Source organism: Neophocaena asiaeorientalis, unplaced genomic scaffold, assembly GCF_003031525.2.
Source record: "Neophocaena asiaeorientalis asiaeorientalis breed wild unplaced genomic scaffold, Neophocaena_asiaeorientalis_V1.1 scaffold573, whole genome shotgun sequence".
In the NCBI taxonomy this organism is placed as follows: Eukaryota; Metazoa; Chordata; class Mammalia; order Artiodactyla; family Phocoenidae; genus Neophocaena; species Neophocaena asiaeorientalis.
The window spans coordinates 724746-740691 of NW_020172453.1; the positions used below are offsets into that span (position 1 = coordinate 724746).

Genomic DNA, 15946 nt, shown 5'->3' on the forward strand with positions numbered 1-15946 from the left:
TCCTAGGAGAAGGTCCATAGCTTCTATCAGATTCTCAAAGGGCTTATAACCACAAAAGGTTAAGACACATAGTTCCATATATTTAAATAGAGAATCCTCCACTCTAGGCCCCTCCAACACAGTGTGCTATTGAGAACAAGATATAGAAATTGAAAAATAATAATAACCTACTTTGCTCTTCAGCCCTGCTCTTCTCAGGGCCAGGATTATAGACATTTATGTGATGTACTGACAGCCATTAGGTCTTAGCTGAAACTGATTTGCGATAAATGAGCATCAAAGGGAGCAGCAGTGGCAAAGATTCTGACTTTTGCTTCTTTTGCTGAAACTTCCCTCCCATTGCAGGAAGAGTAGGCAGTTTTGACCAGCCAGGAAAAGCTGATAGTGGCCAAGACAGAACCTCTGCTTTCAGTGTACAGAATGGGTACAGTTTTCTAATTGCAGGGCAGAGAATACATTTAATATTTTCCCAGCTGATTCCTGTTCCTGCATGTAATTAGATGGTGTCAGCTTGAGTTGGTCATTGTTAAAGGCTGCAAATGCAGTACAGATGTACCTACCTTTAATCACACCCAACAGGGGAAGTTGTGGCTTTTCTGAAATGATAACGAGTAATGACTTTATGAAAAAATTACTTTAAATAGGAAGTAATTTAATTTTAAAATTTATTCAAATTATAAATATTAATTCTAATTCCTATTTGGAAATTTCTTCTAGGTGACGTTTAGCCTCATTATGGGGAGAAATGTGATTTTTTTGTTAAAACAATATTTTAAATAAAATTTATCTAATACTATATAGCATTACTTTTTCAAGACATTTGAGTAGGGCAGATATATAGCTAAATTCTCCCCTGATGTGAAAAATATGATGTATGAAGTTAATTTTTTATTAACAAGGTTAATTCCAAAATATATGCTCAGTATATAGTACTCAGTATACAGTTTTATGGGGATTCAAGGAGTGACAATTAGCACTGTAGATATTTAGATATGAAGCTAAACTCACATTTTTGTAAACTTTAATGTAATTATGATGGTTTTAGCTTTCATGAAACTTAATGTGCATTTGTGTAAACAAGAAGAAAAAGAAACCTTATTTAAAATTGAGAAAACTGTTTTCTTAAATTTGAATTATTGGAGTAAATGCAAGATAATCCTTTCCATGTTAAAAATAGGGAAATACTTGTAAGTGTTTAAAATTGACACTGCTGCCATTCTTAAATCTGAGTGACCAGGAACCATCTAAAAATTGGTTTGTATTTGCTTTTGGTTTTCTAATCTGTTGATTGATCCGAGCCATTTTGAAAAAGAGATGACAATGTTTTATCCCTTCTTTAAAGAAGATTCCAGTAATTTAAACTGAAAAATGACACTATGTTTGAGCTACTGGTGGCTTAAGTTCTTGAACAATAACAAAGACAGCTAATAATTCCTTTGCTCTAATGCATGAGAAACAAATCAAATGTGAATATAAGCATTGTTAAATGCTAATGATTTTTCAAAATGTTTTAACCTTTGAAATGACAGTAACTTTCTCCATTATAGATATATGACAGAAGTGGCAGAAATAAAAATGAATCAATTAATCTTATTTGCAGATTAAAAATGAATATGACTGATTGCAGGACTCATAAAAATTGGATATTAATTCTTCTTGAGGAATACAAGTGAGGGTACTATCCTGGGTGATATTTATCCCCATATGGAAAAGTGGATTGAAAAAAAATTTTATTACTATGACATTTTAAGCCACATTACCTTTATATAGTATTTTCATACTATTACCAGTTCCAAATGTTTGATAGTGGGATGTCCAGATAAAATCCTCACTGAAGTTCTGGATTACACCTAGTAGAGTGTAAGTGATCTTGTAGCTTACAAAGCTTAGGAAGAAACTCTGACCCCTGTATATTTTTTAAAAGAATCCATATTGTTTATTTAATCCCAAGTATTTTTTAATTGCTATCATGCTGTTTTCCCCAGTCCTGGCTGGTGTTCTTTTCAGGGATGCTACATTGACCCCTTCTTTTAAACAACATATATAATCTAGCAAGGCACATGTCAACAAGGCTTCAGGTTAAAGCCAGGCCTGGAAAATATTTTTCAAGCAATCCTGTCTCCATCCTTTCAGTCTGAGGTGGAACTATCGAGAGTGTGATGGGAAAATTGCATTGAGTGACATGTTGGGTCCTATAAGGGTCCTCCTGCTCTGAGATTCTATGAATGGAATGGGTGGGGAGAATTAGTACAGCCTTCAGGCAGCATCTATAGCTGCTAAAGCCTCTGATGACCTCCTTCTATGAGCTTCCTAATGTTACAGTCCGGCCTCTGCCCGCCTTGGGGGCAGCCGGGACCTGGCCTTGTTAGTGATAGCTGCAAAGGGCTGTGAGGCTCAACTGATCATCACTGGGTGAGGAAGTGTCAGGATCACTGTAGATCTGAGTCAGGGCTAAACTCAGGATTTCTTTCTTTTCTTTGTAAAAACGTAGTTCTTGTCCTGCTTTCCTGGCTTCCTCCAACTCCCTCAGGGCCATTCGTAGCTCTTGGGAGAGAATTCCTGGTGACTCCCGCTCCTTCATGATCCAGTCCAGGGCCATGTGGCTGCGCATCTTTTCATCTAGGGAATACTGGGAATAGTAGGAGATGACTTCCTGGGAGCCAAGAAACAAAGTCCAGAGTGTCAGTAAAGAGCAACAAAGGTACCTGGGCTCATGGCCTTCTGATGCCTCCTTTCCTGTGCCTCCACTACTCCCAACACACCCCCAGGGGTTCTACCAATAACCAAACCTCTCTGATGTTCACAAACCGAAGCCAAATCTCAGGACATACCTCTTAAAGGAAATACAGGGCTAAGCTGGTACACATAGTAGGGTCACTCCAGGTTGAATCAAAACACTACCACCAGGAATGACCCAATAATGTTCACAGAACAGAGCTCTGACCTTGCTAGAAAATATGTCTTCCTTTGAAAATGCATTCCTATAACAATTGGTATGAACATTATCTCATTCACTGGACTCTTCTGCTCAGCATTATCTCCTTTGGCAAGATAAAAAGGGAAACAATTATATGGAAGGATTCGGACAGAACTGGGTTTAGTCACACCCATTGCAGAAAGCAGGGAGCTTTGAATCAGACAAGACTTAGACACCAAGAGAATCAACTTCCTAACTGCTATGTTGTTAGCATAAGGAAGATGACAGACTGAATGGCTCACAGAAACTATGGGAAGAACTTTAAAAATGTATTATGGAATATAGGTATTATCATCATTGATATCATAATGGTACCTTCATGTACGTTGTCTCTCACTTTCTCCAAATAATTAAAAATTTGTCACTATCTGTCAATTCTCATGTTTAAAATTTCCCAATACATTGTAACATCATGTATAAGTTTGATGGATGCACTTTAACAAGATCTTGTGGAGTGGATGCATTGTTTACTTTTATTTTCAGGAACATATGGTATTTATTTATGACCTTAACAAATTAAAAACAATCATGGAAAAGTGTTTATAACCAACCCGGCATATTTCAAAGGCTTTTTATTAAATCAAAGGAAAAGAAAAAAACAGCCAAAGCCATTGTCAGCTACTCATTTCTTTTCCATCTTTGACATTTTGAAAGCCAGGCTTTCTAAGCAAAGAACAACTAAAAACTCCTGGGGCTTGCAGTGCATGGAAAACTCTTACATCCACCCTCATATTGCTGACTAGTAAAGGCTCTGTTTCTCATACAAATTCCTGTTAGCAAACTCTCAAAACAAACTACCATCTTCGAAGTCTAATGGGGTAAAGGAAGAATAAATCTTGAGGGACAGTAGGTGAGAACCATTAAGTGCATGGGAGAGGGGGTTGTTTTTGCTACTAAAAAAAGGGAGAAGGGTGCTTTTTATAGGTAGCAAAGAAATAGCGAGACCCTGTCTCTGAAAAATAAAGAAGAAACTTCCAAACCAAAAAATGGGAGCGACTGAAATACCAGGTTGTCCACCTTCGCAATCATTTCTGTTGTCCCTTAAGGACATTTGGTGGGGATGAGAAAAGTCCTCCTGCTACACAACCAACTCTACCTGTTCTCAGTGAGGAGGTTCAGAAGCAGTGCAGACTCACATTTCTTTCTGCCTTGAAGAGTGGGAGAGGGCACACATTCAGCAGGCAGGACAGGTGCATAGAGTAGATTCAGTATTTGACTTATAAACTAAGTCTGTCTTAATGATCCCTTCATTCTGGCATTCAGTACAGGTATCTAAATCAGGCCTATGCCCAGGCAACATTCTTCTTAGTGTGCATTTTTGGTCAGTCCCTGATGCAACTGGACTGATACATATCCTGGAAGATGACAAGCCATCTGCTCAGTCCATACAACGCAAACCTGTTTTTACTGGAATATCTCACCTGTCGGGAACACTTTGTTTCACGAAGGGCTTTTAGGCTTCCATTCCAGTGCAATAGTTGGAAAATGGTCATAAGCTCCTATAAAACCCAAATACCTGTCATTAGTCTCAAAGCAGAAATGTGAAGGAAAGTGCCTCAGTGATTGCTGAGCAGGGCATAACTCTGATCCCCAACTATATTTGGGAAATAGAATATACAGTACTGTTAGAACACTTTGAGACTTTTCAAATACCACAGTCCTAGGCTTTCGGAGCATTTTTCCTTCCCTCCCTTGCTATTTGGCACAAATTATTAAATAATTGACAAATACCTTTCAACATTAAAAATACATATGCTCTAACAATTATACACCGAAGAAATTATGTAAATATACCAGCACATCTTATAATAATGTACAGGCAAGGCTATTCATTGCATCACTTTTTAAAATTGCCCAAGACTGGGAATATTTTAAATGTTCATTTTTAAAGGAATGGTTAAATAAAATATCATCCTAAAGTGTAGCAGCATACGGCACCCCCAAATACACCACTTGGGTATATTGATTATTTTGAGCTGTAAATACTTTAAAAACTGCAAAGAGGCTTTCTCTGAACTCCCCTTCTCTGCCTAAAGATAGATCCTCCAAAAGGAACACAATTGTCATAAATCCCCTCCCCAGGAGTTGCATCAACCAGGGAAGATTGACTCTTGTCACAGAAGTAGAAACTAAAGTCCATTCCACACCCAGACAAACTTTGTCACAAACTATCATAGCTCCCATCTATTCTTCTGAGGGCCCATTCATCTTTCTTAAAGATTATTTAAGGCCTGAGAGGCCTATATCCCCTCTCTCCTTTCCCAATTAAGATGGTATTCAATCCTGAATTCTAAGCCACCTTGTGGAGGTACTCATTTTTCCCTGGGTACCTCTCACATATACATGAAGTGTACTTCTGTTTTTCTCTTCTTCATCTGTCTTTTATTACAGGGGCCTCAGCTAAGAACTCAGAAGGGCAGAAGGAAACTGATTCTTCCTCCCTACAACACATTCATCCTACCAGATATGCTGCAATCAGAAAGCATGAGAAGGCTCTCTAGTTCTAATATAAAGAGTCTCTATGAGGTGTTGTTACGTTAAAAGCAAAGTGTCCAACATGTACACTGTGTGCTACTATTTGATTAAAAAGAATAGGAGATGCCTATAAATATTTGCTTATAAACGCCTAGAAGAGTTCTGGCAAGATACAAAAGAATCTGGTAACATGAGTTGCCTCTGGGGAGAAAAAAGGAGGGAGACCTTTCTCTGACATTCTTTGCACCTTCTGAATCATGCGACAATATTACGTATTAAGGAAAACAATTTAAATATATTGGACAAACATATAATGGACAAACTACAGAAATTGTAAAAAACCCCTAAGTTTATAAATTCAGTCAAGAAAATGCCTTAAAATATGGACAATAAGGTTGAACTGACATTAAAACTCACCCATAGTTTTCACATTCAATGGCTAGGGCTGAGCACAGCATTAAGCCTTTCTATCAGCATCATCCTTTCCCTGCATGATACCCAGGGCAAGCTAATGTGTATTCAACATACTGAAGATTTTATTTTCCTAATCGTATTAGGATTCGCAGTCTTCCATTGAAGTTACCTGCATTTTTTTTTTTCTTTTTTGACCAGAGAAACAACTACTGTGGATTAGTAGTACAAACCACAACTACGTAATTGTTAGAAAATAACAATACAATTAAGGAACTTCCTGGTCATGAAGCTAGTTATGGAAACTCAACATTTAGACAGATGTCTTCTGCCCATTCAAAAAAAGTGGACTTCTATTGTCTTTACGTCTGCTTGCTCTGGAAAACGCTTTCACTGTGAAAATCAGGAGACACAAAGTCACTCTGAGATTCCGGTTATCTTAAAATTATCAGGTAACATTTAAAGTGATAAGATCATCAGAAAAAATAGCACTATTCTCACGTCTAAAACTGCCATTAGAATGTAATGCTTTTCTTCTTTTCAGTTTGCGATAGAGTTTGGGATTTTGTGTATGTACTACTGCACAGTAAGCACCCCAAGAACCCACAGAGACCTTAGTAAAAGCAAAACCATGTGTTTCCATTAATTAAAATATGACATGGACACCAGCTGAGCTACGCCTCCTGCCCCAAACACTGACCCCACCGTCTGCCCAGGGTCCTAGGTCCAGTGTCTGGGTAACCCACCCCTCTTATGCTAATTTGGAAAAGTGAGAGTGGTTTGTTCCATAACCAAATCTTGCCTAATCTGGATCTCACCACTATGCTTCTTATCAAAGTAACCCCACTGGGGCTTCCCTGGTGGCGCAGTGGTTGAGAGTCTGCCTGCCGATGCAGGGTACACGGGATCGTGCCCCGGTCCGGGAGGATCCCACGTGCCGCGGAGCGGCTGGGCCCGTGAGCCATGGCCGCTGAGCCTGCGCGTCCGGAGCCTGTGCTCTGCAACGGGAGAGGCCGCAGCAGTGAGGGGCCCGTGTACCGAAAAAAAAAAAAAAAAAAAAGTAACCCCAGTAACTGAGGAAGATAAATTTGTGCTGCCCTTCTTATCGTACCCTCAAGCCTACTCAGTGAATGCTTTGCAGCCATAAAAATGAATAGGAATGCGCTTTTGGTTCTGATATGGAATAGTCTCTACCGTGTTACAGGAGGGACAATATTTACAAATAAGACATTTTGTCTTATGTTTTATCTTAAGACTCCACTTAAATTTTGTATTCTATTGTTTGCACATTTTTTTAAAAGAAGAAAATAAACACGACTCCACTCCTTTCCCCACCCTGCAATCTTCATGTAAAGCTGACAACCCAGAAAGATATACTGAGTTTATTCTGTGGCTTCCAATAGCCCTCTTGGCATTGTCCTTGCATCCTTGTGGCCCAGTTTGAGAAACAACCTATTGCCAACAGAGCTCTTAATTCCATCCTCTGACGATTGTTGCCTTAGTAATATATTTTTCTTCCAATGTCCTCTCAGCTCTTATTCTTATCTGTGCACTAAGCCCCCCATCCAGATAAATTTCTTTCATGCCACTCAGCAGTTCTCCTAAGACTTCACAACCCACAATTCTGTGAACAGAACCAGAAATCTTTCCCATGTGCCTTGGCAACCTACATCTCTCAAAAACTTCCCCACAGAGACCTGAACTGTTTCTGCCTGCAAGAAGAGAATCATCCTCCTTCTTATTCCCCAAATTTCTATTCTATCACCAAGCAGTTTTTCCCTCTGCAGTAATACAACTGCCTCTGCTTCATTGTTGCTCTTGTTCCTAAAATCCCCCAGGAAAGATAACCTTCTGTCTGCCTTCTTACCTTATGTCCTGATCTAGTTCTTGCTCTCCTCTCTGGAGATATGACTCTCACCGTCGTCATATAAAGTATATTGAAATATTTCCACATTCTTCCTGTCCCACCTCTTTATTTCCCCTCATATGACCAAGTTCACTATCTTCAGATCTTCCTGAAGCTGTATGAGTCCTGGGCTCAACCCCAGGAAATCCTTGTGTGCCTCACATTGATTCCATTGGAAATCCTTGCATTACGGCAGAGCGGCAAGGAGAGGGTAGCCAGGGACTTCTGTGAGGATTTGTTTCATCGTTTCACCATGACTCTTCACTGTCTGGTCTTCACAGCCTCATTTTCTACCTGTCGAAGCCCTATCACTTTGAAGGAAGTCTGTTTGGTGATATACATGTCCTGCTCCTTCCTCACTGAAGTTTGTACTGTGTTTGTTACGTGGGCTGACCTAGAAGCCTGGGTCAACTGGGTGGGCTGACAGATAAACAAGAAGCTGGCCTAGAGGTAGGGCTGGGACTAGGGTGAGGTGACGCAAGCAAGATTTAAGGTACGTTGTACAAGTTCAGGGTCTTTTATTTAAAATTCTGTCTTTATTTAAAATTTGGATGTTTTGTTTGTTATGAAGTTTTGCACATTTATTTTGAGTTTTTAAAATACTGCATTATAATATTAGTTGCCTTGATTACTGAATTTTTTGACGCTCCTTTAAATTTTGTACCCGAGTTCAATGCCTAACTCTTCTTACCCTAGTCTGGGCCCTTCTGGGGATTTGTCTCAGGGACAAGGCTGGCTTCACAAGCTTGTGATCTGTGCAGTCACAGAGGCTCTGAGCTTGGTTTAGTGCTCCGTAGTCTTGAAATTCTTAGTAATTTTTGAATAAAAGGCCCTGAACTTTCATTCTGCACTGGCCCCAAAAATTATGTAGCCAGTCCCCTTCAGCAAAGTAAATTTAAAATCGAGTGGTGAATCAAGCCCTGCGTTTTCTTTCTCTCCAAGGAAATTGCAGTTGTAGCTTTCATTCTACAGCTTTTCTGGTTCATTTTGTCATTCATTAAATTTAAACCAACAACAACTGGGCTCTGTCCTCACAGTGCTTCCTAGTGTTGCCTCCTATGAGAAACAATGTTTGGCCTCCCAGCTACTCCCCGGGGAGAAAATGTACACTGCTTCTCTCTGGAACTCTGTCTGGGAGACTGGCTTGGTTCTGTGATTCATCAGAAATAAGAAAAACAAACAGTGTAAATGGAGAACTTGAAAAACAGGTGGGCACAATCTCCCCACCCAAGTGAATAGATTTAAGAGGAAATTTGTTTATGGGATGAGGTTTTAAAAGGCGACCTGGAGAATTTAGCAAAGATGTAAATAAACAACTCGTCTTTGGACTGCATTAGGCTTCAGAATAAATATATTAACCAGCTTCAGTCAAAGTCTGCCTTGAATCTGACCTTGACAAGACCCAGTGGCCATCCCAGCCCCCAAACATCAGGCAGTTTTCTCTATGGTGAGGGGCAAGGCTACCTTAAACAGGCATCCCAGCCTCCCTCCCACGAAGTGAAGGTAAGCAGAAGCATATATCATGTTTCCTCTCAGCCCTGCCTCCTTGATGGCCCCCCTTAAAGCCTGCAGGCAGGCAGGAGACACCAGTCTTGTTTTTATACGGTATAGTCATCCATAGCTAGATACAAACACACATCTATTACCCACCAGGGGTACTGAATTGCTGTGTTGACTGCAAACAGCCCAGGTCTGTGGTCAATTCCCATTATGTGCAGAAACAAGCTGATGCATTTAACCCAGGCCACCAAGGAATGTGTAGGAACCCAGCAGGCAACCTGGAGCTGGCGGAAGGAAGAGGGATGTGCTTCATGGCCCTCCTCCTGGGTTGCCAGAATCCCTACTGGGAGGAGGGAGTTTGGATTTTTCCTGCCCTCACATCTTCCGCTTCCTTTGTCCCTCATCCAGCACCCAGCCTCCATTTTGAGAATTTATGAAGCATTTCCACAGTATGATTCAAATTATTATTTCATGTATTTAAATACCTTACTACACAGACCACACAGAAAACATGCAGCCCATAGCAAGGCAATTAAAGTATTACTAAAAGATGGCTGAGTACAGCCTTTCATAGTACTTGGACAGAATTTTAAGAATTAAAAAAAAAAAAAATCTTGCCTTCCCTATATTTGGCAGACTAACCCACTGTGTTAAAAAATCATTCTTGATTTTTCTGAAAATAGCTAGTAAATCCTATACAAGCTATTATGTACTGGGCCAGGCAAGATTCATTGTATAATAAAAGAAGTACAATATTCTTCTGTCAGGGTCGAGGGGGGAGGAATGAACATAAATGAGATTCTTCCTTGGGGAATCACCATGCTAAATGTTTTATAAATGTCCTATTATATACGCCCCACAAAAAGCCTACACAATGGGTATCACGATGCTTATTTTGTAGATAGGAAAACTGAGTCTCAGAACGGTTAAGCTCACAGGTGGCAAGTGGTAGCATAGGCTTTACATGTAGGTCTGTATGGTTTTTTAAAGTTTGTGTCCCTTCTCTTGTGTCATGCTCTTTCCTTTTATTTTTTTTCTCTGTTTGACTTTAGATTGTTATGGAAGATTAAAAAAAAAAAAAACCCTTGACAGTTCCACTCTTTTATTCTATAGCGAGGGCCCTGAAACATTTAATGCAGGGGAGCTACCTTGTCCTCATGTAAAGCCTTTAGGTTAAATAAAGTTGTCAAGGGAATCCATCTGGTAGCCTCTGGCATTTCAAATGAAGCAGTCCTTCTTCAGAAATATACATAATAACAGTTGTCAGCTTTCACTGAGCATTAACCATATGCCAGGAACTGTTCTGGACTTTCTATGTGGTTCCATCTAGTCTTCACAATAGCACAGTGAGGTAGCACCACTACTATTATTGCTACTATTATTCTTCCTGATTTACGTACAAACGAGGAAACAGATTTAGAGAGGAGCAGATGAGCCCACTCCCAAGCCTGGGCTCAGAACCACTGAGCTGCTGCATACCCCTGTCTACACCAGAAGGCGAGCTTCAGGGTCTCTTCCAAACAAAGACAAACAACATCAAAGGTCAGGGAGACCACAACCGTTTAAGGAGAAACCTGGATCACTGAGATCTTCCTAGGGCAGGGTGAAGAAAGAGTATTTTGTGTCAATCAAATGAGAGAGTGATGAGGAAAATTACTGGTTTTTAAAAATGGGCAGGTGGGACATATCCACCTGAGAAGTGGCTATGCCATTGTAGTCAGGAAAAGAGTTTAAAAGGTACCAAAGATGGTATTTGGAAGGTGGTGTCTTCAGCTGTAACACCACTGTAAATTATACCATGATGAACATTTGTGTCCATAAAACTTTATATTCTGACTGCTTCTTGGAATCTAACCTAAAAAAATAGAAATCTTGGCGGGTAAAGTCTCCTCATTATAACATTGCATATTGATTCCTACTGGCATTGATGTATATATGGATGGTCAACTGTATTCGTGTTTAATTTTTTAGAGAGTGCGATTTTCATTCTCAATAACTTCTGAAGTTTTGTCTGCCCAGCCCAATATAGGATAATAGGAGTGTGGATTCAGAAATCAGACTGCCTGGGTCTGAACCCTGGCTGTGCCATTTGCTAAGCTGTATGACACACTTCCTTCAATGAAGACATGGCGATAAGAAATACTCACATGTTTATTGTGAGGGTTAAATTATGGTAAGATCTGTTAAATGCTTAGCACAGTGCCAAAGTAAGCATCCAATGAGCGTTAGCTATTATTATTCTTATTGCTATTAATATCATTATTTAATTTGCAAATAACAGGTAATATAGTTCCTCAGCTCTATTATTGCTTGTCAGCAGTGGAATGAAAAGGGTTACAGGTTGCTAAATGTTTTGATTTAGTTAACAATAGGAGATGGCAGTCTTGTTTAACAGAAATACCATAACTGAGGGGAAAATTGTTTAATATACATTGCAGGCACCTTCATCCATGACTTCTGAAAATTAAGAACCAAATGGTCACAACCAACACTTCAAACTGTTTGATTTGGTTTAAGGGGGAGCTTTATACTGAAAAGCTGGTAAAATGTTAATAGGGTCATAAGACTGTAATGTTCCCCGCCTGTTTCTTAGCTTGTCTTTTACTTATTTAAGAAAGCAAAGATTGTGCCTCTTTGCTTTTTTGTTTTAGCTTCCTGAGGTGCGGCTAAAAGGGAGCACAGTGCTGGATTCTAGCAGGGTTAAATTAAAATGACCAAAACAGAAAAAGAGTAGATTATTGGGATGGGGGCTGTTAGTGATGAGTGGCATTCCCCCAGGCTTCTGGGGGTTGTGTAGCAAGACAAATATGTGGAAGGAAGCAGGTACCTGAAATTCCAGCATGGTCTTCCCCATGTTTGACTCCAGCATGTAGTGGTAGGCTCCAATGCTGGTGCTGGGGTCGTCCGCGTCATCCAAAGTGCCCTTGGGAAGTAAGCAGAAAAGGAAAATATCATGGTTTTTTCCTCCTCTTCTTTGGGTGGTCATGAATTAATTCTGTGGCCTCACAGTGAGCCTTCTATTGTCCCAACCCTTCAGGGGTGCATCCTACAACACTACAACCGTCTCCAGTTGATTTGGCATAAAATCCTTACTCTCACCATCACTCGTAGTTGAGAGGATTTTGTAATCAACTTGAATCTAGCTTTTGATTAGAATGTTAACTGATTATATACTCAAAAAGAAGAATTATCCCAAAGCAGAAATTCCTGTATCTCTCCACAGAGTTTTTGTTTGTGGTGGCATTAATGTGTGAGCAGTTGCTCTCCAAGGCTGCTTTCATCCATTATCGAAATCTTGAAATGCTGACTTGCTCTGTAAGATTCCAGTGATCACCAAGCAAATTATGTAACTAACAGGGGAAAAAATCTCCAGTTGTATGGACCATTCATATTTTACCACCATGATTCTTTTTTTTTTTTTTTTTTGTGGTATGCGGGCCTCTCACTGCCATGGCCCCTCCCCTTGCGGAGCACAGGCCTCGGATGCGCAGGCCCAGCGGCCATAGCCCACGGGCCCAGCCGTTCTGTGGCATGTGGGATCCTCCTGGACCGGGGCGCAAACCCGCGTCCCCTGCATCAGCAGGCAGACTCCCAACCACTGCGCCACCAGGGAAGCCCACCCCCTTTGATTTTTAATAGGAGCTTTTCATAATATGCTGGTGTTCGGTCTGGAGACATGGATTTTGGTTTATAGTTTTCACTTTTGGACCACTTAGTCTTTAGGAAACAAGGTGGGTGGGTGATGGGAAGAAATGAAATTCCCCTTCAATTTGGTTAGGGGGAGTGGCATTAAAAAAGCTGACATGAACTCAGGAATGGCATTGGCGCCTGCGCTTCGATATCCCATGGCCTTGGATTCCTGGGAAGGTGGGCAACAGCTTTGTGAGGCTGAACAAACAACTGCCCGCATCAGATAGCAGCAAATTTATAGCTTTTGAATGCAATAACATTAACACACTACTGCTGAAATATTTATGTTGGCTTTTTAAATATCCCAGAGGAAATCCATCCAGAAGCCTGCAAACCATATATATTCTCCTTCCTTAGAAATTTCCATGAAAAAATGATAAATTACATTTACACTGAGGGCACCTCCCTGCTTCTGAGTAAATTCCACACATATAAATCAGGCATCATTTTCCTAACTTCTCTTCCTCAAAGGCACTTGAAATTTACAGGGCAGGAAAATAAAGGCTTCCTTTCATCCTCAGAGCAGATATAGACCAGAGCTCCCTGAGGTCTCTCTGCCAGGACAACCACTCAGTCCCCGCCTCTCCCCTTATCTCTCTTCTGCATGATAAGAGCATTTATGAGGGGGGAAAGCAGCAAAAAGGTCACAGCTAGTGTGATAATGTCACCTTCATTATCAGTAGCTTCTCCAGAATGACAGAACGTTTGTAGTCAGATTAAGGGAATCAGAGAATGAAAATCTCAGATGGCGTTGATCCATGCTAAAGGCGAAGCTAGGAGGTGGCTAATCCCTTTGGTAATGCCAACTTTCTGCACTTGAAGGACACACAGGGCGACACCTGCCCCAGTTGAGACCCAAGGTTTCCTCCATGGTTAAAATGGTTTATAATTTGGAGGTACGAGGATCAAAAGCACCAAAAATTCATGGGGCAAATCATCTACTGTACTCCTAGACTGCCGAGAAAATGTCCTATCTAAATTTCTAAGACAGAGTTTTTGGCTCTCAAAGCACTTTGTATTTAATTACATCCATTACAGAGATTTCCAAAGCTCTCTGAAAAAAGTAGTTGATATTAAGCATGATAATTCTAACAGCTAACAAATATTGGGCATACGGCTTTTCCCATATCGAAGCAGTCTGTTTCCTTAAAAACATAGATTGAAGGACCTCACACTGGCTGGGGAATTGGCACTTTTAATAAGCACTTCAGATAATTGTTATGATTCGTCAAGTTTGGGAAAAATTGAGCTTCTTTATCTCTAGGTTAAAGCAGTATTCAATGGCATGCATTCTCAGGCCCTAAAAGAATCTGTGCTCCTCAAACAGCAAACATTCAAATAAACAAATCAAGGTGGATAATTTGATCCACCTTGATTTAAATCTTGATTAATTGTGATTAATCCAGGGAGGCTAAAGAATATTACTGAGACATGGATAGGGAACCAGCTCCAATATCATGATTTCCAGTCCAAGTGTTCTTTCTGCTGAAAATTAATGATTTAATGGGTTAAAAAATAAAACCTGCACAATTCTTTTTTTTTTAAATTAATTTATTTTTGGCTGCGTTGGGTCTTCGTTGCTGCACGTGGGCTTTCTCTAGTTGCGGGGAGCGGAGGGCTACTCTTCGTTGCAGTGCGCAGCCTTCTCATTGCGGTGGCTTCTCTTGTTGCAGAGCATGGGCTCTAGGCACGGGGGCTTCAGTAGTTGTGGCACGTGGGCTCAGTAGTTGTGGTGCACGGGCTCAGTAGTTGTGGCGCACGGGCTTAGTTGCTCTGCGGCATGTGGGATTTTCCCGGGCCAGGGATTGAGCCCGTGTCCCCAGCATTGGCAGGTGGATTCTTAACCACTGCACCACCAGGGAAGCCCAAAACCTGCACAATTCTTTTTTTTTTTACATCTTTATTGGAGTATTGCTTTGCAATGGTGTGTTAGTTTCTGCTTTATAACAAAGTGAATCAGTTATACATATACATATGTTCCCATATCTCTTCCTTCTTGCGTCTCCCTCCCTCCCACCCTCCCTATCCCACCCCTCTAGGTGGTCACAAAGCACCGAGCTGATCTCCCTGTGCTATGCAGCTGTTTCCCACTAGCTATCTATTTTACGTTTGGTAGTGTATATATGTCCATGCTCCTCTCTCGCTTTGTCACAGCTTACCCTTCCCCCTCCCCATATCCTCAGGTCCATTCTCTAGTAGGTCTGTGTCTTTATTCCTGTCTTACCCCTAGGTTCTTCATGACATTTTTTTTTTCTTAAATTCCATATATATGTGTTAGCATACGGTATTTGTTTTTCTCTTTGTGACTTACTTCACTCTGTATGACAGACTCTAGGTCCATCCACCTCATTACAAATAGCTCAATTTCGTTTCTTTTTATGGCTGAGTAATATTCCATTGTATATATATAGGTGCCACATCTTCTTTATCCATTCATCCGATGATGGACACTTAGGTTGTTTCCATCTCTGGGCTATTGTAAATAGAGCTGCAATGAACATTTTGGTACATGACTCTTTTTGAATTATGGTTTTCTCAGGGTATATGCCCAGTAGTGGGATTGTTGGGTCGTATGGTAGTTCTATTTGTAGTTTTTTAAGGAAACTCCATACTGTTCTCCATAGTGGCTGTACCAATTCACATTCCCACCAGCAGTACCTGCACAATTCTTAAAGAACTCGTTCAGATTAGCATCTCCCAAGATTCAAATAGCTCCGTACTCTTAAGTATAGCCAGCTTTTCCCTTCCCTGGTGGGTACTCACCCTAGTGGAGGCAACTGCTTCCTGCACACTCTCCATAATGAATTCCTTGGTGATCCTGCGAGAGGGCAGCTCATTGAAGAGGGAGTTGATTAGGGCCACTTTAGCTGCATCGCGTCTGGCCTCAGCTCTACTTAAGCAGCACTTAAGAAGGGAAGGAGAAAAGGAGTCATTAAAGAATTCAGCATCTCACCATTTCGCCCCATCTCAATGGGTCTCTGGACATT

The 15946-nt window shown here is 40.7% G+C and overlaps 1 protein-coding gene across 1 annotated transcript in view; it reads right to left on the bottom strand.

The window, feature by feature from the left end:
• Positions 1-1744: 1744 nt before the first annotated feature.
• The window catches only part of LIX1 (limb and CNS expressed 1), a 47959-nt gene continuing 33757 nt past the window's right edge, over positions 1745-15946 (bottom strand). The window contains exons 3-6 of the mRNA XM_024737679.1: positions 15723-15863; positions 12097-12192; positions 4399-4476; positions 1745-2653 (exon numbers count right to left, since the gene is read on the bottom strand). Of these exons, the coding sequence (XP_024593447.1) occupies positions 2366-2653; positions 4399-4476; positions 12097-12192; positions 15723-15863 (603 nt within the window). The 3' untranslated portion in view covers positions 1745-2365. The remainder of the gene's footprint in view (positions 2654-4398; positions 4477-12096; positions 12193-15722; positions 15864-15946) is intronic.